At 41.4% G+C, this 22,863-nt stretch overlaps 2 protein-coding genes across 2 annotated transcripts in view; one reads left to right on the top strand and one right to left on the bottom strand.

Annotated features, from left to right (window-relative positions):
• LOC126183851 (serine/arginine-rich splicing factor 1-like) overlaps positions 1-3,486 on the bottom strand; it is an 86,607-nt gene extending 83,121 nt beyond the window's left edge. Inside the window, exon 1 of the mRNA XM_049926138.1 lies at positions 3,390-3,486. Within this exon, the coding sequence (XP_049782095.1) occupies positions 3,390-3,443 (54 nt within the window). The 5' untranslated portion in view covers positions 3,444-3,486. The remainder of the gene's footprint in view (positions 1-3,389) is intronic.
• LOC126184265 (serine/arginine repetitive matrix protein 1-like) overlaps positions 1-22,863 on the top strand; it is a 334,704-nt gene that overhangs the window by 231,891 nt on the left and 79,950 nt on the right. Inside the window, exons 3-4 of the mRNA XM_049926638.1 lie at positions 12,865-12,933; positions 21,325-21,523. Coding sequence (XP_049782595.1) covers positions 12,865-12,933; positions 21,325-21,523 — 268 coding nt within the window. The remainder of the gene's footprint in view (positions 1-12,864; positions 12,934-21,324; positions 21,524-22,863) is intronic.

Genomic DNA, 22,863 nt, shown 5'->3' with positions numbered 1-22,863 from the left:
TATAACACGTAACCTTCTCCAAGTTTTCCCGCCTCAATTGTTTTTGAGACAGGCGGTCTATAAAAGCGCTCGACTGCCATGTTTGGCCGACTTTTAACACTTACCTTCACAGAACTTATTTCGTGTTCAGATTCTGTACTAACCTTACGATATGTTATTGTATTGTTTACTGTTGTATACAGATGTCCATCACCGGCGCCCAATCTGTCATGCTATATACATTCCAACTGGAATCTAGAATTTCAACCAGTTTTCTGCCCCTAGAAATATGTGGGCATTATTACCGCTCATAAATTATAGTATTAGTTCTGGAACATTTCCATAGACCCACCTGGAATTAGATAATACTATAATAACATTATAAATCTCCCATCTGCCATGACTAATATTACTCACTGCAATTAATGGGGCTCATATACTGCATACAGTTCCCTCTCTGAAATCAGAATGTAACTAATCGGACAGGTGGAAAGATTTTTCTATCCCAAAAGCTCGCGTATGCACTCCACAAGTACTGTGCTATCCTTGTAGCCGCTTCATGTGTGTAGCGCATGTATGACCTTTAAGAAGAGTCCTGCAGTTCTCCACCGGCAACCGAGGTCCAGTAATCCACTTGCAAAATCACCACAGAATCGCCTCTGCCTCTGGTTTACGCTTCTACCCGGTTCCAAGTCAGATGACCGCAATCGTTACTGGGAACAATGCTGCAAAATGATACTGGTCTTCCTCCAACGGCCTGTATGAAACAAGGCTGCTCTCTGAACCCAAGCGACAGGTGTCATTCTCACCAACAGGAGCCACAGTTCTCAGGTATATGCACCCAGTGCGTTGAATAACGGCGGACAGAACTCGCCCCACGTTTCAGATGAGATACACCGACAAGAAGAGTGGACACTGGCCTTTCTCCCGACCTGCCTAATATTTCCCTAATACTCCGTTTCCACCTAAGTTGGAGCACCAGTGACCAGAAAACCTACCCACCGCGTTTGTCCGGACCTTTAAGGAAGATCGGCCCCAGTTCCAACAGGTAAAGCATCCAGTGCTGGCTCAGATATACTTTCAGCAGTGGGCTAGACCTCAGACCTGCCTTAAGCTGTAAGGAGCAGCCGTCCAGCCACAGCGCACTTTTTCCTTCCATCCAGAGATTCGCGACCTTCCTACAGTTCGCCATTCACACTCTGGCGGAACCAAGTCAGGTGTATCGGAAGATGTTGCGACATCAGAATCCCAGACGGCGTTATCGGCATCAGAGATCATACAATTTTCGCCCCATGAAACTCGACGCCACAGCAGCTCTGCCTGAAGCCTGTAAAACGTAGCCAACGCAGCTTTCAACGCCTTTTGCACTTTGCCAATTTCCCAAGCACCCGTACACAACCGGCGCAATCCCTGTCCATCTTTAACCTCGTTAGTCTATGCAATGAGATGTACAGGGTGGTCAGAATCAGTCTGAAAAGCTTGTAAGAGTGTTGCAAGCTAGGTTGTGCGGAGAAATAAATGTTAAGAAAAAATTCGATATGTTGCTCCGTTCACGAGTTACTTAGCATCGAAGTTAGCCAGTCATGCCATTACGCGGGCAAATTCTTCGTTTGGCGCACTAAAATCGAACAAAAGAACGATAGAAAAGATTAGACATGGGACCGTAGTAAGGATCGAACCCGAGCCAAACGCTGAGCAGCCTCATACGCTATCATCTACGCCACAGAGAGCAACTGGCACGAACTGAATTCGGCTGGCCACTTGAATTTGCACGTGCAACGGCCTAATTCGCTGGCGTCAATGCGTATCGAAGTGTTTCCTTGACAATTATTTCTGTGCAAAACCTATCCAGCAACACTCTTACAAGCTCTTCAGACTGTTTATGGCCACCCGGTATAACGCTAAACCAAGCAGTCGCTAGGTGCAACAAAATGAATACTACTGCCATGCTGCTTCTTTCTGTCCACTACAAATGCTTTAAAAATACGCAGACACTTAGAAAAAGTTAATAAAAAGTAGTCAACACAGATAGATACACGTATATAATACTCAGCTCTTCACAGAAGCAAATGCAGGGCTGATTCGGGAACATTTTTCCACACAAGCGGCTCACGATTTGTCGCTCCCCACCCCCTTTCTTCCCTCGTACACTTTCCCGCATGTCAGTTTTCGCTACTGTACACACATTGCACTTTGGTCCCCCTCTCAGCTTGACATCTCGAGCGACCACTACTAATTGTGGAACGTCCTGTGTAGCAACCTTACACTTGTGGCGCCTTTGGCACCCTTCTCAGCTGGACTCCCCAAACAGCGTCTTGTGTCGCTTGGGCCTTAAACCGGCCACGAGCACGTAGAAAAACAACAAATTAAATGCTGTGTGGAAAGAGGTAACACAACTGCGGCCTGCGAGTAGACTCGCAGCCGCAGCTGGAGCCCTGTGTTATGGATATTATGAGACTCATCGTTGGGGATAATATGATCGTGGGGTGGTTTAGGAAACGATCCATAGCTAGGCTTTTTGAAGGAAAGGGCGGGGAGAATAGGATGGATAAATATAGACAGAGTTAATCTTGCTACTTGTATATTTGTGAAAGACATACGTGACTTTATCTTAAACAGTTAAATGGGCAAATACGAGTGGAACACAAAAAAGGAACGTGTAATGTCGGTACGTTTCTGTGAGATATGCTGATGAAGTAAACATCCGAGATTGTCAACTGAAGACGGAGCTAAGGAATCGAAACGCGTTACGACTAAAAAATATAATTTTTAGAGACTCTTTATGAATTGTTTTGGCGGTTTAGTAAAGGACCTTACGCTCAGGTGGAGGGAAGTGGTTACCGTTTTGCTTGTAGCGAGCAGTTGGTCCTGGAATAGACGATGTTAATGAGAAACAAATGGATTGTTAGTGCCAAGCTTATGGGATGTCTCGTGTAAGTCTAGGAGTTCATAATGAATGAGTAGTGAAGAGTGAGGAAGGGGCAGGAACTGATACGCTGTGGCGCATTTGTGTAAGAAAGAGACCGTGAATGAGGAGGGTGTCATATGATTTAAATTCAACGACAGAATTTTGTGCGATCATCTATCCAAGATGCATTTAGGTTGGTACGGACAGGTCGGTCTGACGTATCATAGTAGATAAGGCATAATTCCTATTTTGCTCGGTTAGAAGTTGTAGTCTACTCTGTCGGATAGAAAGTGAGAGAATCCACAAAGCTACAGTGAAACGCCTCGCTGAGGTAATCTACCCTGTTAGTTGAAAGGGCGATCGTAGGTGGTTGGGGATAAATCGTGTGAGTGAAAGTGGGAGGACGGCTCCATCATCGATATACAGCTTGAGGTGCCTACAGGCCAACGGAATAACAGGGTGTACGGCGCCCGCAGGCAGCACGGCGACAGCTTGCACCCACCTGAGCCAGCAGCAGCAGCAGCAGGCACGCCGACGCGAGCGCGGGCGCAGCCATGACTGGGCAGGAAGCGCTTTCCGGCCAGCGCAGTTCCCAGCCCGCCGGAAGGTCTCGGCTCACTTGTGCGTGACAACTGTGTGCGCACACACAACCCTCTGCGGGCGTGGTCGAGCTTGCTTCCGGAGCACATTACCGCAAAGTGAGAGCCCATCTACCTCTGGGTGCATTGTCAACCTTTCACAAACCGCAGCTCGTTTAATTTTAGTCTCATTTTCGCGCGTTTGCTGTCGGATCCCATTGTTACACGACGAAAGTTATGGGATACCGATATGCACATATACAAATGGCAATAGTATCGCGTACACGAGGTATAAAAGGGTAGTTCATTGGCGAATCTGTCTTTTCTACTCAGGTCATGCATGTAAAAAGGTTTCCGACGTGATTATGGCCGCACGACGTGAATTAAGAGACTTTCGAAAGCGGGTGGTAGTTGGAGTTAGTCGCATGGAACACTCCATTTCGGAAATCGCTAGGGAATTCAATATTCCGAAATCCACAGAGTCAAGAGTGATCCAAGAATACCAAATTTCAGGCATCACCTCTCACCACGGACAACGCAGTGACCGACGGCATTCACTTGACGACCGAGAGCGGTGGCGTTACGTAGAGTTGTCAGTGCTACCAGACAAGCAACACTGCGTGAAATGACTACAGAAATCAATGTAGGACGTACGACGAACGTATCCGTTAGGACAGTGTGGTGAAATTTGGCGTTTAATGAGCTATGACAGCAGAAGACCGACGCGAGTGCCTCTGATAACAGCACGGCATCGCCTGAAATACCTCACCTGGGCTCGTGACCGTATCGGTTGGACGCTACACGACTGTAAAACCGAGACCTGGTCTGATGAATCTGGCCGGTGTGGCCGAGCGGTTCTAAGCGCTTCAGTCCGGAACCGAGCTGCTGCTACGGTCGCAGGTTCGAATCCTGCCTCGAGCATGGATGTGTGTGATGTCCTTAGGTTAGTTAGGTTTAAGTTGTCTAAGTCTAGGAAACTGATGACCTCAGATGTTAAGTCCCATAGTGCTTAGAGCCATTTGAACCATTTGGTCAGATGAATCCAGATTTCAGCTGGTAAGGCTCGATGGTGGGGTTTGAGCAGGGCACAGGCCCCACGAAGCCATGGACCCAAGTTGTCAATGAGGTGCTGTGCAAGCGGTTGGTGGCTCCGTAATGGTGTGGGCTGTGTGTATATGGAATCGGCTGGGTCCTCTGGTCCAGATGAGCCGATCATTGGCTGGAAATGACTACGTTCACCTACTTCGAGACCATCTGCAGCCATTCCCAGACAACGGTGGAATTTTTATAGATGACAATGTGCCATGTCACCGGGCCACAATCGTTCACAACTGGTTTGAAGAACCCATTGAACATTTATGGGTCATAATCTATCGGTCACTTCGTGCAAAAAATGCTGCACCGGAACACTTTCGCAATTATGGACAACTATAGACGCAGCATTTCTCAATATTTCTGCACTGGACTTCTAATGACTTGTTCACACCATGGCACGTCGAGTTGCCGCACTACACGGGGCAAAAGGTGCACCACAATGGGAGGCATCTCATGACTTTCGTCACCTCAGTGTATGTTCTTCAATGGCCACCCTGTTTGCTGAATCATTTTGCATATGACCTCTTATTTTCACCATTAAGCTCTGAAACGTTACACAAGTATCGATTTGTAGTTGTACAAAAGTGAGGTTAAAATTTTCATTAAAACACTTAATATATTCTTGTAATTTACGTCAGTATTTGGATGTTTTGCTTTGTGCAAATGAAACATTTCTTGCACATTTAGCCTGTCATCTAAAGAAACATGGTTATCAGATCCCTAATGGCTAGTGTAAACAGGAAGTGATACTACATGATCAAGTACAGTTTTTACAATTTGGGGCGGTAGAGCGCGACTCCTTTTAGCCGACTCCTCACGTATCATGTAGGTTCCGTCCCTCTCGAAGCACGGTCTGAAGCTTCGTCACTCACCTCTCTGATATGCCAAATGAGTTAACAAAAGTTTTCTCACATACATGGGGTTGTTTGCTACTAACTGTACTATTACACCTGTAACTTAACGATTCTGTTATTTTTACTGTAGAGTTCTGATCTGCTCTTCTACGCTGAGTGTTCGCAACTGTTATCAACACACTTAAAATGTATTTTGATCATCTTGCGTGTTGAATGTACTGAAATGATGTAGTAAGTCAGTCTGCTGTTCCTTGGTTATTTTTTCAAAGCATTTATATACACATCTGCAAAGAGAATCGTTCAAAATAACTTGCAGTGTTGTAATAACAAACGAATCATTAATACTATATTATAGAAGTATTAATATGTAGGCCTATCACTTAAAAAGTTCTGCTCCGCTAGAGCAAAATACTATTACATAGATTCTAGGTTACGTTATATTACCTGCATGATGGTCCCATTTATCTGGGAGGTATAACTCTTTCTGCACTATTAACAAATTCGATTCTTTTAACTCTTGCCTTTTTAATCACATTAAACTTATCCTTCCCAGGGTTTTTCCTTATTTTCTTTGATTTTTTAACACTGCTTCTTGCTGGCGCAATATTAGCTACGCGGGAAACGACTTTTGTTGATTCAAAATCAGTAGTTTATAATTCTTCCACTGGAACCACCATAATGTTCATTATAGAACAGTACATATGTCCAGGACATTTGCCACTTCTAAAATTAATTCAGTTGCATTCAGTAAAGCAACACAATTTTCTCACACAAGGAGTAATGGAGAAGAGTCATTTCCATGCTGACAAGATTCAGCTACCTTATGTTGATACGAACCTGTATATACCTCATTGTTGTATAAAATGGACATGTGAACTTTCTAAAACGATAGATTCATTTATAGCTGTCCGGCTAAATCAGTGATAAAGTATTATTAAGATCGTACATTGGAGTCACTTGAAGAAAAATGATCTCCTTCCCATGAAATACAGTTGAAGAGTGTAAATGGGAAACGTTGTAGATGCCATTTTTTCACAAAACGCAATTTTAGTGCTATTGTGTTCTAGGTACATAGTTACAAGTCCTTAGACTTGGTCCATGTGTCAAACTGTGAAGAAAGTCTTTCAAACATGCATTAGTAGACGGAGCGTGGTCTTCGTGTCACGCTGTTTTTCCCTCTGGAATTCCAAAATGGTTTTTTACTACAGTTTTGGTAATTAAAAACCTACTGCTGTATTTCTATGGATATGCTATCACAAATAAAAATTAATGCCTCAGTATTATCGTCACTTCGGGCAATACATTTATTCCTGCTATTTTACAGAAAACTGACATTTTTAAGACCTTGGCTATGATTTTTGCAAAGACGAAAATAGCAATCTGTCTTTGGTAATAACGCTGTTTACTTATACAAACCGGTTTCGAAACGTCAGGTTCACCTGTAGACGGTTGTTCACGTTTATATTACATTGTTGTTGTTTACATTAGTTATTGGAAAAAAAATGAATGTAAACAACGAGAAATGTAATATCAACATGAATAGCCTTCTGGAGATGAATCTGTCGATTCGAAACTGTTAACGTCACTATTTATTTAAATAAATAGCACTATTAATAGTGGCTGTTTGCAAGAAAAAGCTTGTAAAAACTTTCATATTGGCACTTAGAACCAGTCGACTTCCTCGTAAGGTATTTCGAACGTTCTTAATAAAACATTTATTTTCTAATTTCTCTCATTATTTTTTGCGGATATGTGGCGAATTCTATGGTATCAGAATACTTTTTCAATGCTTTGTGTACAAATCAATTATGTACACATGTAGAAGCACTACTACTTCATTCTTCTGACAAATGTTAGATTTGGTAGTTACAACGTTTTTTATTTCCACTGTTCAGTTGGAAGAATTTACGACAGATGTTATTCCGGAGAAACAAAATGAGATTTTAACTCTAATGTCTTATATCCAGCAAAAAGGACAATTATATATATGTAAGACAGATTAGGACATATCCGAAAGAATTCAGACAATTATTGAAGTTTGAAACGTAAGAAGGAAAACAAGTCACAAGTAGAAACATTGAGTCAGTTTGTAAAGAGTACAAGTTCAACGTAATTGAAAGGGAACTGCCCGCTAAGGGAACGGATTACGGTCCGAGTCACATTTAGTCATACAATTTCACTTAGTTGCAAAAAAGTTAAACATTTTTCCACCCTCGAGTGGTAGAAGAAAAGAGAACTAATTAACGGTATGAAGTAAGCTCATCGGACAAAAAATTAATCACACCAGTGGGCACGCACAGATGAGTCGTTAAGCGTTTACAGATGGAACAGCGATCGAGTCATGAGCTCAGCCTCGCGTGCACTACCTCTACGGAAGCATAAGGGACTAGCGATCACTGAGCGTGAGACATTTGTTGTTCAAGAGGAAACATGGATAAATGTAAGGCCGGTGACAGAATGGCAAAAAGGGGCAATCGTGTGTGGCCGTGCCCATGGCCATAAGGTGCGTAAAGTTGCTGGATTCGTTGCTGTTTCGCGGCGGCCTATTCAACGTGTCCAGAATCAGTGGTGTAACATGCATGGCTACGAAACACGACGTCAGAATTTTGGTCGGAAATATCCTGACTGAGAAGGGCCGGAGACACGTTTCATGGCTTATGAATGAAAATCGCTTGCAAAATCGACAGGAATTGTTGCAGCCAGTGAATGAAGGACCATCCCAAACTGAGAGAACATTGCGACAGGGAGTGCACGCTATGAACATTTGGACTGGTGACCTCGCAAGAGACCGTTGCTTACACAGGCACATAAAGTTGATCGGGCTGGAAGAATACGTGACGTTTTCCGAAAACTCCCCAACCCTATTACATCTCGACTGCCCTGCAAAGTCATCTGACTTGAACCCCATAGGAAATCTGTGGGACATGTTGAAAAGAAGGACATCTTCCAGCAACACAGTCGCTCCCGTGTCATGTCACCCATATATACACAACAAAGCTGCATACAAGAGGATGATACACGGAGCAAACAAAACCGCAATGAACAAAGAGGAAGGGAAGAAAGAATTAAACATCATTAATCATGGCTAGCATACCTTACGTACGTAACATGTCTCAAAAAATAGTAAACCTGCTTAGGTCACATTGAGTGACAGTAGCTTTCGGCACAAATAAAAACTACAACGGAAACTAGTCCACACCTTAAACAATAATAAAGATAAATTCTCAGACACAGGAAAATACAAAATAAAGAGTAAAACTTGCTCAAGCTCCTACATAGGACAAACTGTCAGGAATTTTCAAATTAGATACACTGAACACTTCAACTGTTACATACATAACCAATTTACAAAATCAGCATAGCAACACACATAAAAATACTGGACACATATTCGAAAACAAAGAAGAAGATCTTAAGATACTCCACCACTTCCAAAAATCTCGTACAATGGATTTAATGGAAGAGCTTGATATTTTTGTAAACCACAAAAAGCAAGGAGAAAAAATTCTCAGTGACAAATTACATAGTGAATCAGTTAATATCTCCAAATGTTTCTCCTGCATATTATAACAGTACAATTTTCATAAGTATGTACATTACCTCATTTGAAAAACAAATGTAATCGATAATTTAGTAGGCGAGAGTGCTAAAAATACATTTTATAATTGACAGCTTTATATATAATGTAATCCAAAACCACTGTAACACCACAGACTGCGGACAAACTCTTTCTAAACCATAGTGTCGTAATATCTTTGTAGCATGTTTTATAAACAAACAGTGTAAGTGATGATTTGCATGTATGTGATATTCTGTATAATGGAGAAGGCACAATACCAGTAAGTAGACAAACAAAAATGCCATTTTTAACATTAGTAGTTAAAAACACTTAAAGATTTATTATTTCCGTTTTCAGACTGCAGTCTAACAGCAAAAAGACGCAAGAGAAGCTGAAAACCACATATGCAAACATTACCAAACACATTCATGTAAACAAACGCACAAAAGCACTTTAAATTAGAATAAATTCTCGAAACGCGTTGTGCCAAGCCTGAAAACGTAATTAACTGGTGCAGTTCTCATTATTTAAGTCACAAATGTATCTATTTTCCAGTTCCATACTTATTCTTATAATTTAGGGAAATATAAAAACAAATATATTAGTTTGTGAATAAATTTTCTCTACTCATAATTTCTTCGGGTAAATAAGGCACAAGAAGGCAATATACACTTAAAACATCAGTTAGTCCTTCATCAATTAATGCTCGTCTGTTATCCTTACCACTAAATAACAGTGTGTAACGTCGGTAAATCAGTTTCATGCAACGGAAGTATCGTCAATATGGAACGAGATTACTCTGACTGGTATTCACACATGTACGATGCTGTTAACGGTGATGTCTATGAGCTCCATAGGATTTGAAGGACCTTCTCCTTTCGAAACTACTCTCAGTGCTACAAATACCTCGGAAATAGTGCTGCGAGCAAAAACAAGGAACCCGATAGCATTCCAAGCATACAATATGACTCTCAGGTCGGGAGATACAGCTGACTGCTGAACACACTACATTGTTTTCCAATGATATCGTTTACGGGACGACCGGTATAGGAGAACATTACCAACTCAAACGAAAGCGTCACCTGCAACACGGCCATAAGGATGAATATAAGCATCATGTACGTGACCTCTAGAGATCCGTACACTTACAGCTTCACGTTGAATGACATAGTGATCTGAGCGTTCACCTACTGATATACCATCTCATATACAGATACTGCCTTGTCATTCATTTAAAGGATTTATTTTATGAATGGTGAGAGGCCATAAGTTCTCAAGTAACAAAACCAAGTGTGATGTCAATCCTGAACTGTAATACTATGACTTGTCCAACACCAGTGTGCAACTAATACTACTAATCCACAATTAATCCACGAAGAAAACGCCTATCCATTGATCCGTTGCCCAGCGTCCATATTGTTGTGCCACTGCAATAGCTGCCTTCTGTGAGTAGTGGGTAGTCGTCTCACAGACACTTATAAGTCAAAAGCTTATGACCATCAGCTTACTAACATCTTGGTTCACCTTTGGAACGCAATACAGAAGCGATTCTTCATGGCATGGATTTGACAAGTACTTGGTACGTTACGGAGGCATATAGCACCAGATGTCTATCAACAGCCCATATAATTTCCGCATATTATGTGCGATGGATTGTGGACGTGGAGCTACACCAGATAGCGTCCCATATGTGTTCTATCGCGTCCATATCATGCAAATTTGGTGGCCAAGACATCAACGTGAGTTCACTATCACGCCGTCACAGTCGGGGAAGACACACGCGAAGGGATGCAGGTGTTCCAGAATGATGTTCACGTACTCCACAACCATTTTGGTGTCTTCGATTACTACCACATAACCCTTGTAAGCCCAGATGAATGTTCCCTGTGGCATAATACTGCCTCCCACTGGCCTGTATCGATGGCCTGACGTATAGGTAGAGCAGTCGTTCGCCTGAATGACGACGTATCCGATTACGATCATTGACCTGGTGTAACAGAAAATGTGATTCATCCTACCAGACGACACATTTCCGCCGGCCGGGTTAATTAAACCTAACTAACCTAAGGACATCACACACATCCATGCCCGAGGCAGGATTCGAACCTGCAACCGTAGCAGTCGCGCGGTTCCGAACTGAAGCGCCTAGAACCACTTGGCCACCGCGGCCGGCCACGTATAGTTCCTTGGGGTTCACCTAGATAACAATTTAAAATGGAGTTAACACATGCATAAACTAATCAAGTTCAGTTCAGCGCTTTATGGCCTTAGAAGCACCTCCATTTCTGGTGATGTAAAAAAAAGAATTTTGCTTATTTAATATATTTTACTCTCTGATTCCGCATGAAATTATCTGCCGGGCCAGTGCACCTTAAGTAAGTAAATTTTGTGTTCAGCAAAAGCGAGCAGCAATAGTATTGTGTAAATAACATAATAATACATCTTCCATAATACTTTTTAATTGTCTTGGACTTCTTAGTAGACTCCTACTGTCAAACAAACAACTGTCTACTGTACAGTGTGAACATGAATAAAACTAACAAATTGCAGGGACCGATTCCTGACAGGAAATGGATGATAAAAGGTCCTATGAACATGTGCCCGGAAATGGTCAGTGTGCGTCCCAGAACACAGTACGGAGCTTCATCGCATCCGCGTCACAACAGATGTTCAAAGTGGTATGCATGGGATTGCAGATGGTGGTAGCGGTTGTCATACAGTATACACATAATCGTACTTTGGCTTACACCATGTTGGCGGGCCACTTGCCTGGGGCATGTACTAAGGTTTGTCTGAACATTCTGTAGATACCGTTCCTCCAAATCTGGCTCCGCCTCCCTGCACTTTCGTCTGTCTGAAAGGACCCATGACCACACAAACGCCCAAAAAAGGCTTTAAATGGTGTGTGATATGGTTGGTGTCGATGAGGGTACTTGTTTTGGTAGCCTATAACCGTGCTGCCTTTCGACCATTTTCATCTGCTTGGCCGTACATAAACACCATCTCGGTTTGTTTCCGACATTAATGCCGGACCATTCTGCTGCTCAATCACACAGCCTGCAACACACAAGGAACACACGACACGTGGTTAGAGGAGCTGCCACTCGTCAGCGCCATCTACTGTGGCAACGGTGCGTTTCCGGACACATGTTCACGGGACTTTTTTCCTCCATTTCCAGTAAGAAATCCGTCCCTGTACTTGTAGTTTGTCAGTTTTATTAATGTTCACCATGCACAAAGATACGCGAAAGTTCTACTATGCTGCTGGTCTGCATGAGACTGTTTACGCGTTGCTATTGTAGAAACAAGATACTGAAGTTTGTGTGATGCGCTGTAGTTTCTCCTAAGTTTTTGTTCGTTATATGTGATTCTTTCTTCACTTATGGAAACCACTTTTCTTGCTACAGAACCTGCTGTACACTTACTGGGATAGATTTCGACTGAAACATAGAGTCTGCTGCAGAGCTTTAGTCATCAACGATTATAGTAACCTTACGTGGCAACATACACTTCATATCTATTTTTCATTGCCACTATTTCGTGAATCTTTATCGGAAGCATCTTATACTGCAAATTTATAACAATATATACAGTGACTTATTTCCTAAGACAAACATATCTGCGTTTCTATTTGTCAAAAGTACCGAAAACCATCACGATCTATAGGCAATTGGCTCCAGCTATTCACTGAAAGATTCCTAGATAATTGTGGTTGTATCTAGACTGGTGCGTTATTTCGAACATCGCACAAATTCTTTCCTTCATCTTTGCTCGGTCGTCTTATTTTGACGTGACAAGGAAGTCCATGGAGCTTATGTTTCTGTGTAAGTAGTTTGGTTCGATGCATCGCTGAGCTCAGTCGCTGCAGTTCGTCTTTCTTGTTTGTTTCAGGTTATCGTTATGATGATCGCTGTCGTTACAGCATTTATGATTTGTTGGCTGCCACTGAACGTTCTCCTAGTAAGTATCCGATGATTTTAAGAAATAACATGTTATTCCTTCACACGACAATATTCTCCAGACCTAATGAGCTCTAAGTTTAAGAAATAGTTTCTTAAAAATAGTAGTCTCTTTTAAGTAGGCAAATTAGGGCATCTCCTACAACTGTTTACGTATTTTCCTTGTCTTAAACACACATGTTGATGTAACATTTCAAGTATATTACTGATAATACATTGTCTTTTTTCCACACTCATAAATAAATGCTGATGAAAAAACGAAAGATATAGACACAGAAACCTGAAGACAGTTTTTGCACTAGTTAAAATACACATGTTTCACCAACTACGCAGGAAATAATTCTTTTATTTTTTAAACGTAAGATGTTAGAGGAGAACCACCACCTCACTATATGTATTTTTATTTTCTGGTTATATCTAAATACTTCAGCATTTTTTTATAACACATTCGCTTTTCTGTGCTATTTTGTCATAAACTGACATTTTGAGACCTTGACTATGTAGAAAATACAGGTTGATTCTTGTAAAGAAGGAAGCGGCAACCAGCCACTACTGATAATGCTATTTATTTCCACAAGTAACACCGAAACTGGTTTCGAACCAACAGCTTCGTCTTCAGATGATTGTTCAGGTCTATATACGCTTTTTTTGAACTTTCCATGACATTTCTTGATCTTTATTCCCCCTTTCGGTGTAGGATTCTTGGGCTGGTGGTGCCCTACAATAGAAAACGATGTTGTAAACGATCAACTCTGTAAGGAAAAAACACACACACAGGCACGCCACGAAGGAATTATCCGAATGGCACGGAAATCGATAGATGGGATGCACATGTACAGGCAACCAAATAATTACAGTTTCAGAAACAAATGGATGATTTATTGAAGGAAAGAGCTTGACAGATCGAGAAAGTCAGTTACGCGTTGGTTCACTATGCAAGCGTTTATCCGGTTTGGCATTGCTTGATAGAGTTGTCGGATGTCGTCCTGAGGAACATCATGGCAAATTCTGTCAAATTGGCACGTTAGGTCGTCAAAATCTCCAGATCCTTGGAGAACCCTGCCCATATTGCTACGAACGCTCAATTGGAGAGAGATCCGGTGACTGCTGGCCGAGTTAGGGTTTGTCAGGCACGAAGACAATAAGTAGAAACTCTTGTCCGGGGATGCCGCCATTAACTTACTGAAATGTGCTTTCCATGAAGGGCAACAAAACAGACTGTAGAATATCGTCGACATACCGTTGTGCTGCAAGGGTGCAGCGTATGACAACCAAATAGGTTCTGCTGCGAAAAGAAATGGCATCCCAGACATTCGCTCCTGGTTGTTGGATCGTATGGAGGACGACAGTCAGGTTAGTATCCCACCACTGTTTTGGGCGTCTCCAGGAACCTCTTCGGCGTGAAATCTCATTGACTGATGAGTGCAGCTTCGACATGGGCCCCCATAACCAGCGAAGACGTGTCTGGAGACTCCCAGGACAGTGTTGGCATACCAGCCTGTCATACGGCCCAACAGCCAGCAGTGACGGTCTGAGGAACCACTTCTTCTCATAGTAGGACCCCTCTGGCTGTCATGCGCGGCACCCTTACAGCACAGCGGTACGTCCATAATATTCTACGTCCTATTTTGTTTGCCTTCATGACGAGCCATCCTAGCTTACATTTCTGCAAGATAATGCCCGTCCGCACATGGCGAGAGTTTCTACTGCTTGTTTTCGTGATTGTCAACACCCACCTTAGCCAACAAGGTCACCGAATCTTTCCCCAGTCGAGAACGTTTGGAGCGTTATGTGCAGGGCCCTGCAAAAAGGCTCGGGATTTTAACGCTCTAACGTTCCAATTTGACATAGTCTGGCACGATGTCCCTCAGGAGTACTTCAACAACGCTATCAGTCAGTACTTGCAGAAGAGCCAGAGATAGACAAACGCGTTATTGACTTGCTCAATTTGTGAAGATCTTTCTCTTGAATAAATCATCCAATTGTTCTGAAATTGTAATCATTTGTTTGTCTATACATGGACATCATATCTACAAGTTTCCGTGCCATTCGGATAATTTCTAGGGGTGTATTGCTTTTTTTGTCTCAGAGTGTACTGAAACGTAACTACCCCAAATAAGATCAACCACAATATAAACAAATCTTTGAGGATTGGTTGTCTGTAGTTATATTTTACTTGCGTTGAAAATCTTGCGTCATTTTGTTGCAGTGTTGTTGCTAGTGTTCACGAAATACTGTAGAGTGTATGAAGTACTTTTTCGATTTAAAGCACCACACACACATCAAAAAGATTTTGCAGCATGAGGAATTGTATACAAAGATGACGATATCACAAATACAAAAGTGTCAAAGAAATTCTCTCTCAGAAATACTATGTTCACTGATTTGACAGCAAAAAATTTACAAAGTGTAAAGGTTACTGTATATGCATTTTACATTCAATGACCATTAATTACAAATAAACTAAATAAATGCAGAAACCAGTTTGATAGGAAATGTTGCTTAATATATATGTAAATCTTGTGGTATACACAAGGAACAAAGTAAGAATAGAGCGAACAACTAGTCCAAATTGCAAATTTTAACTTTTTATGCATGCCATGACTAGTTTCGAGCCGAGATCCGTTTTCTAATCATCCTACAGGGCAGAAAACCAAATATACACTCAATCTATACAGTTATTACCAAATTCTTAAGCATATGCCAAAGATACAAAACATACCGTTTTAAACTTACATAACAAAATCGAAAATGGCATTTTCGAATATGTCAGAAATGTGAGGTGAACATTTACAGTGCATACAGATAAATGGCAGTTTACAACCTCTGCTGTCGTAAGGAAACCTCCGGAAGGGGACACCCTATCACGCTATAGGAAACCTTTTTATTTATTAAAATGTTCTCCAACCACAATTCATACAATAACCGTAATAATGAACTGTTGTATTCTTGATAGTTGGAGCACACTTCATCATTCACGTATGGACCCAATAGGACCACGCGACGTATAATCCATCAATGTCACTTTTGGTGGTTGGCCTTCCTTTGTGCCCAAATTTGTTTCATCCTTTCTGAATGAAGTCTCTTTCTTTCATCAGACCACGGTGTTCCAGTCCGTTTTCTAATTTCCCTCTGACCAACTTTGCAAGCAAATCTCTTCTGCCTGAATGTTTTTGTTCCTGTAACGTCTGCATGAGTTATACGGCCTACTTCAAGATATTCCATAATCGCAGCGATCCATTTAATTGGCTCAGTTTTGGCCTTAAGTCTGCTTCCGTAGAATTCTCCTACTTGTTTTGTCGACCTAGTGGATGCCATTCTTTTAATGTGTCCATAAAATTTAAGTCTTCGTTTTCCCATGTCACCATGTGTGTCTGTATATTCTTCTATTTCCTTATTATCATCAGGGTATCCTCCATTCAGAGGCTGTTGCACGCTGCGACTGTTACATTGACTTGTAAATAATAGATTTCAGCTATCCGTTGTCCTTTGAAATTTTATTGGCAAATCTAGATTTCGGCTACAAACTAGCCATTCTCAATGCACTATCAGTGCATGTAAAGCCTGTTGGTCGGGCGTCATCCACAGTTCATTGAATACTAACGTATTCAATGAACTGTGGATGAAGCCGAAGTCATCAGATGACCAAAACGGTAAGTCACACACTTCTGAAGGCTGTAAATTCAACTAAATACTTAGGGATTACTATTACAAATATCCTAAATTGGAACGAACACATAGATAATGTTGTGGGTAGAGCCAACCAAAGGCTGCGATTCATTGGCAGAACACTTAGAAGGTGCAACAGGTCTACCAAAGAGACTGCTTACACCACGCTTGTCCACCCTATTCTGGAGTATTGCTATGCGGTGTGGGATCCGCATCAGATGGGACTGACGGATGACACCGAAAAAGTACAAAAAAGATAGCTCGTTTGTATTATCGCGAAATAGGGGAGATAGTGCCGCAGACATGATACATGAATAGGAGTGGCAATCATTAAAACAAAGGCGTTTTTCGTTGCGGCGGGATCTTCTCATGAAATTTCAGTCACCATATTTCTCCTCCGATTGCTGAAACATTCTGTAGGTACCCACCTACATAGGGAGAAACGATTATCACGATAAAATAAGAGAAATCAGGGCTCACAGAGTAAAATTTAAGTGCTCGTTTTTCCCGCGCGCCGTTCGAGAGTGGAACGGTAGAGGTACAGCTTGAAGGCGGTTCATTGAACCCTCTGCCAGGGACTTTGTTGTGAATAGCAGACTAATCATGTAGATTTAGATGTAGATGAAGACAGACACAAAGTGGTTTTTTTTTTTTTTTGCCTTGGTCCGGGACTGCTTATTCTGTGTTCGCAGCTGTCGGCCATATCTGGTGGTATCCGCCACCTGTGAACTGTCTAGTACCCTAGATAAGGTCGGGTTCCTGGACTTTTATTTACAAATTCTTGAAACCTGGAGGAGAACATTTTAATATATCATGTACCCTGACAGGGCGCCCCCTTCCCGAGGTTTCCTTACGACAGCGGAAGAAGTAAACTGCCATTTATCTTTATGCTCTGTATGTGATCACTGCAGGTTTCTGACGTCTTGGAAAACGCCATTTTCGACTTTGTTATGTATGTTTAAAACGATATGTTTTGTGTATTTGGCATATGCTTAAGAATTTGGTAATAACTGTATTATGCATGAGTGTAGATTTTGTTTTTGCCCTGTAGGATGATTTGGAAATGGGTCTATGCACGAAACCAGTCATAGAATGAATAAAAAGTAAAAATTTGCAGCTTGGACTAGTTTTTAGTTCTCTTTATTAACAGAAGTTTCAGACTCAATCTACTCCAGCATGCTGGTGGTTCGTAAACAAAATAATAGGTGATTAATACGTGTATTTAACTAAATAAATCCTGCGATAGCAGACATTGTATTATTATATGATAGCCAGTTGAAAGTTTAAATTAATTTGACAATTGTACGATGGTTTGCTGAAAAGTAATGGCACCGATTTTGTATGTGAAAACCCTTAAGGCTTTCTAAATAAAACAAACATTGTTAACTTTCTACATCTTTATTCTTCTTGTCTATATATTCATTTCTCAACATACTCACCCTGGTGACGAAGACAATTCTCCCAACGAAAGACCAGTTTGTTGATACCGTCACTGTGAAAAGTCTCACTTTGTTGGCGGAGCCACAACCTCTCCTCTTCTTGCACCGCTTCATCACTATCAAAGTGAAGTCCTTGAAGGTGTTCTTTAAATTCTGGAAACAGATTAAAATCGGATGGGGCCAAGTCGGGACTATATGGAGGATGACCGATGACAGTGAATCCAAAGTGCCGCCTTGTTCCAGGTGTCGCGGCACTCGTGTGTGGTTTTTCATTGGCATACTGAAAGAGAGGTAACTCCATGTGCGGACGAACTATTCAAACTCGAAATTCGATTACACTACGCTACTACTAGTGCACCGACGCTGCTACGCTTGCGTCAGTGAAACAGGAAAGTCAACCTAATAAAATGTACCTGACATGTAATACCTCAACTGACATTGTGAACAGCATAAAAAACCCGGAGACATTACTTTTCAAAACCCCCCTGCAACCCTAAACTTATGTTCATAATATGTGCTAGGGTGTGGTAGATTCATCATACACGAGAGATATATTCAATCTAATTAAAGCAGATACAATATCACTCAATGACAATACTTGATCATTTATTGGCAAATAGCCATCTCTATTCCTGTCGCACTAATGACTCAACATGAAATGCTCCACTAAAATTAACAGACTGTTCAGCCACACACTAATACAACTGTTAAATTAGTTTAAACTTTCAACTAGCCATCATATGAAAATATATTGTCCAATATCATAATATTTATTTATGTATACACATTAATATCTCTTCCCTCATTCTGTTCGTTACGTATATCATAAGATCTACATAGTACTGCGTCATTTAAGTAAAATTTTCTATCAAATGGGTTTCTGCATCTATTTACTTTATTTGTAATGAATGTTCATTGACTATGAAATGCATATTATCTAACGTTTATTCTTTGTAAATTTTCTACTGTCAAATCAATGCACATATTATAATAACTCTGAAAGAGAATTTCCTTGGGACTGTTGTATTTGTAATATCGCCATCTTTGTATGCATTTCCTCATGTGCCAGAACATTTCTGGTGTATGTGTGTGTGTGTGTGTGTGTGTGTGTGTGTGTGAACTCTAGCAAACAACATTGCAACCAAATAAAGGAGAAGTGAGAAGTTTCAACGTAAGTAAAATATGATTATAACAACTCATACTGAGTGATTTGTTTACAGTGTGTTCGATCGATCGTTATTAGAATAGTTACGTTTGAATAGATCGTTTCTAACTTCGTTTCTTTGTTTTTTCTTTTTTTTTACTGTAGAGCACCATCATCCCAAGAATCTTTCGCCACAAAGGGGAATAAAGAGCTAAAAATTTATGCTAACGTTAACAAAAATGTATATAGACGTGAAGAGCCGTCTGAAGATAAACCTGCTGGTTCGAAACCGGTAACGGTGCTATGTGTGTACATAAATAGTATTATCAATAGTGGCTGCTTACTGTCTCCTTCTTTGCAAGAAACAGTTTGTACATTCTTTCTTCGCAGTACAACAGGCCCCAATGTTATGAAGCCTGTTCTCAAGAATGAACTGGGCAGACATAATTTTGTTGTTTAATATCGAAATGAAAACATCACCTTCAACTATTTCCCTTTTTTTAGATTTTTGATTGAGTTTTTATTTGTTTTTGGTTATCATTTATTTCTTCATTGGTTTCACGTAACATTATGAATGAATATCGGTATATAAAAAGAAAAAAATGGTACACTCAACAGCACAAAAAGTGGCAATGTCCGAGATTTGAATTGTCTGTCATGTTATAGAAAAGCTAATCACATTACAGGGTACACAGCATTGCTCATAAAAGTAAAGAAAACTTGTAATTGTAATTAAGGGAGTTACGCCTTATTGATAGGTAGCACGAGGCATGAATCCTCTAAAAACCCGCAGTATAATCTTCTCCGGATCATTTAGATTTTCAGACTTGGAAAAGCCGGACTTCGACTAATATCTGAATATAGACACAATTATTGTAACGAATTTTTGAATCAGTGGCGTAGTCGACAGACTGACAAGTGACTGCACGACAGCGACATCGAATCGAATCCAATTTTTTCGGCAATTGTTTCTTCACTGCGTCAAATTATTTAATCTATATAACACACAAAGTTAACAGTTCGCAGTTTTTAATAAGAATTTTTCGACCCTTAAAACGGCACAAAACGTAGTTCCTTAACCACTGAATATCCCTCCCGACGATCATCTGAATCCTTCGAGAAGGAGAATCTATGAGTAACTGATCTCACATACGTCGTCTCAGGCAGGTGGCGTGAGTTTCAAAGGTCATTGTAGATACTTGACACAATACTCGTATTTTCCATTCAACGTAAGGTTTCTTGCTGGATAAGGCCAGCCGAGAAAAGAAATCTCATTCTATTCCGAAAACCGGTCCTGTATTACAGCTGACATTTGAATTAGGAGACCGATTCTGCTGGAAACAGGTTAATCCTTCAGTCCACAGGTGTCGAACTGATGTATCAGAACGCTGTCCACAATGTAAGTACACTGGTCACCATCGAAGTCAGTCATCTGTCCTGCGAAGTATCCTAGTATATGCAAAAACATCCAGCTCCAAACCGCCAGAGACACATGGCCACCGAGCGAGGTGGCGCAGTGGTTAGACACTGGACTCGTATTCGGGAGGACGACGGTTCAATCCCGCGTCCGGCCATCCTGGTTTAGGTTTTCCGTGATTTCCCTAAATCGCTCCAGGCAAATGCCGGGATGGTTCCTTTCAAAGGGCACGGCCGACTTCCTTCCCCGTCCTTCCCTAATCCGATGAGACCGCTGACCACGCTGTCTGGTCTCCTTCCCCAAAACAACCAACCAACCAACCAACACATGGCCACAGCGAGATGACTCGCGGATATGTTTGGTACGCTCTGTATGTTCGCACTGGACCTCTTTCGCTGTAGAAAATAGTGATTCGACGGAAAATATTACATACCGCCAGTCACAGATACTTTCCTGACAAAATACTTCATTGGAGCCGATGATCGTCACGGAGCTTCCCTTTGTTGTCCGCACTTTTACTTTATAGTCTAGCCTCCCGAAGCCGGCGCCAAACTTTTTCGACCGCCCCGAGAAACGCAATAGTATGTTTCAACTGCTTCACGTATAAAAAAAAGGCTTTGGCCGCGATATGTTTACTGTCTTTGACCCTGAAAGCGTTGTTTACTGGTTAATGGGGAGCTGCGCCACGCCTCCGGCAGCTAACGTGGAGGCTTGCTGTTGCAGCTAGTCGTCGAGCACCAGCCGGCGATCGAGCAGTGGGCCGGCCTCCCGTACTTGTACCTGTTCTGCCACTGGTTTGCCATGTCACACGCGTGTTGCAACCCCATCATCTACAGTTGGCTCAACGCGCGATTCAGAGCCGGCTTCTGCCTCGGCCTGTCCAAGATGCCAGTCATCGGCAAGTGGATCCCACACCACACTAGTACGTCACCTCAACGTTTCCCCCGCCAACCGCGCTAACGTAACTACACTGTCACGCCATTGTGATGTGTCATTGTTTCGCTAACATTGTGTTTCCTGTCCTGTTAACCATGCTCGTTGTCCTGATTAATTGCTAGCTCGAGAGTCATTGGTTGAGTTATGCTTCAGTCGTTCGACGAAGGTGTCTGTATGTTGCCTCTGTTGTGTGTTTGGCGTTTGCCATTGCCAGTGCTTGACACATTGTCTTGAAAATCCGTTATCGTGTCGATGTTTCGCGTTTGTGACTGCCTAAAGCATCTGGTATCTAAAATGTGTTAGTAATGCCAAACTGCTTTTTACTGTCATCTTTGCTTTGCTCACTTTTCGTGAGTTAATTTCTTAACTAACATATTTATCTTCTTTCTCTGTACCATTATGCATATTTGATTTTCAAAGACTTATTGTTCCCAACAGGGTATATCGTGCCCCATGTCTAAGATGTATCTGGTGTTGAACTGCTTCACTGCCTTGTGTTCATGTCTCGAGTAATTGTGTCAGCCAATTCATAAGCTAAATAGCTGTGTAGTGGTAATTATATATTGCTTTGTTGTCGTTTATGCTTCGACCTTCTTACGTAATATTAATTCCCAATTAACCAATCTGTTCATTATTTTTGTTGTGTTCTCAACGTTTTATACTATTTTAGGATTTATTCCTAGTTATATAAGCTCTTTCATAGCTGATATGATTACAGCTTGTCACGTTATTACGCTGGTGCACCTTATGTTCACAGGCTACTTCGTGGCATGAAACAGACCATAGGTATTAACATTGTGGTATAATGGTAATCTCATTTACTGATTCCATTGCTTCACCCTTATTTTGTGTTACTTTCATTCATTTTATTGTATTTTCTAAATCTTGCATAAATAGTATTTCGAAAATATTGGGTAATACTCAGGCGTCCGATTCCATATGTGAAAATAAGAATGTATGTTTATATCAACATATGTGAAGAAAATCTTCGTTTCCGAGTTCTAAGATCATCACGTGAAGTATTTCAGTTAAAGCAACTATTCATTATACTTCTCGTTTGCTGAATTTTACGAATAGATTACAATATATCACACAAATTGTTCAAAGTACCCGCGTTCCGTCAGAATACACATAGCATAGTGCGTTCTGTATCACACGCCTCTTGCAGTAATAGATGCTTCATCAACAGGTGTTATGAGAACCGACGACTCGATATAACACTGCAGAAAGAAAAAGAGATTAGCCGAGCGGTCTAGGGCGCTACAGTCATGGACTGTGCGGCTGGTCCCGGCCGTAGTTCGAGTCCTCCCTTGGGCATGGGTGTGT

This window comes from Schistocerca cancellata, chromosome 4 (genome assembly GCF_023864275.1).
Source record: "Schistocerca cancellata isolate TAMUIC-IGC-003103 chromosome 4, iqSchCanc2.1, whole genome shotgun sequence".
Taxonomy (NCBI): Eukaryota; Metazoa; Arthropoda; class Insecta; order Orthoptera; family Acrididae; genus Schistocerca; species Schistocerca cancellata.
Note: the sequence above shows the minus strand (reverse complement) of the source record. Positions and strands in the feature narration are given on the sequence as shown.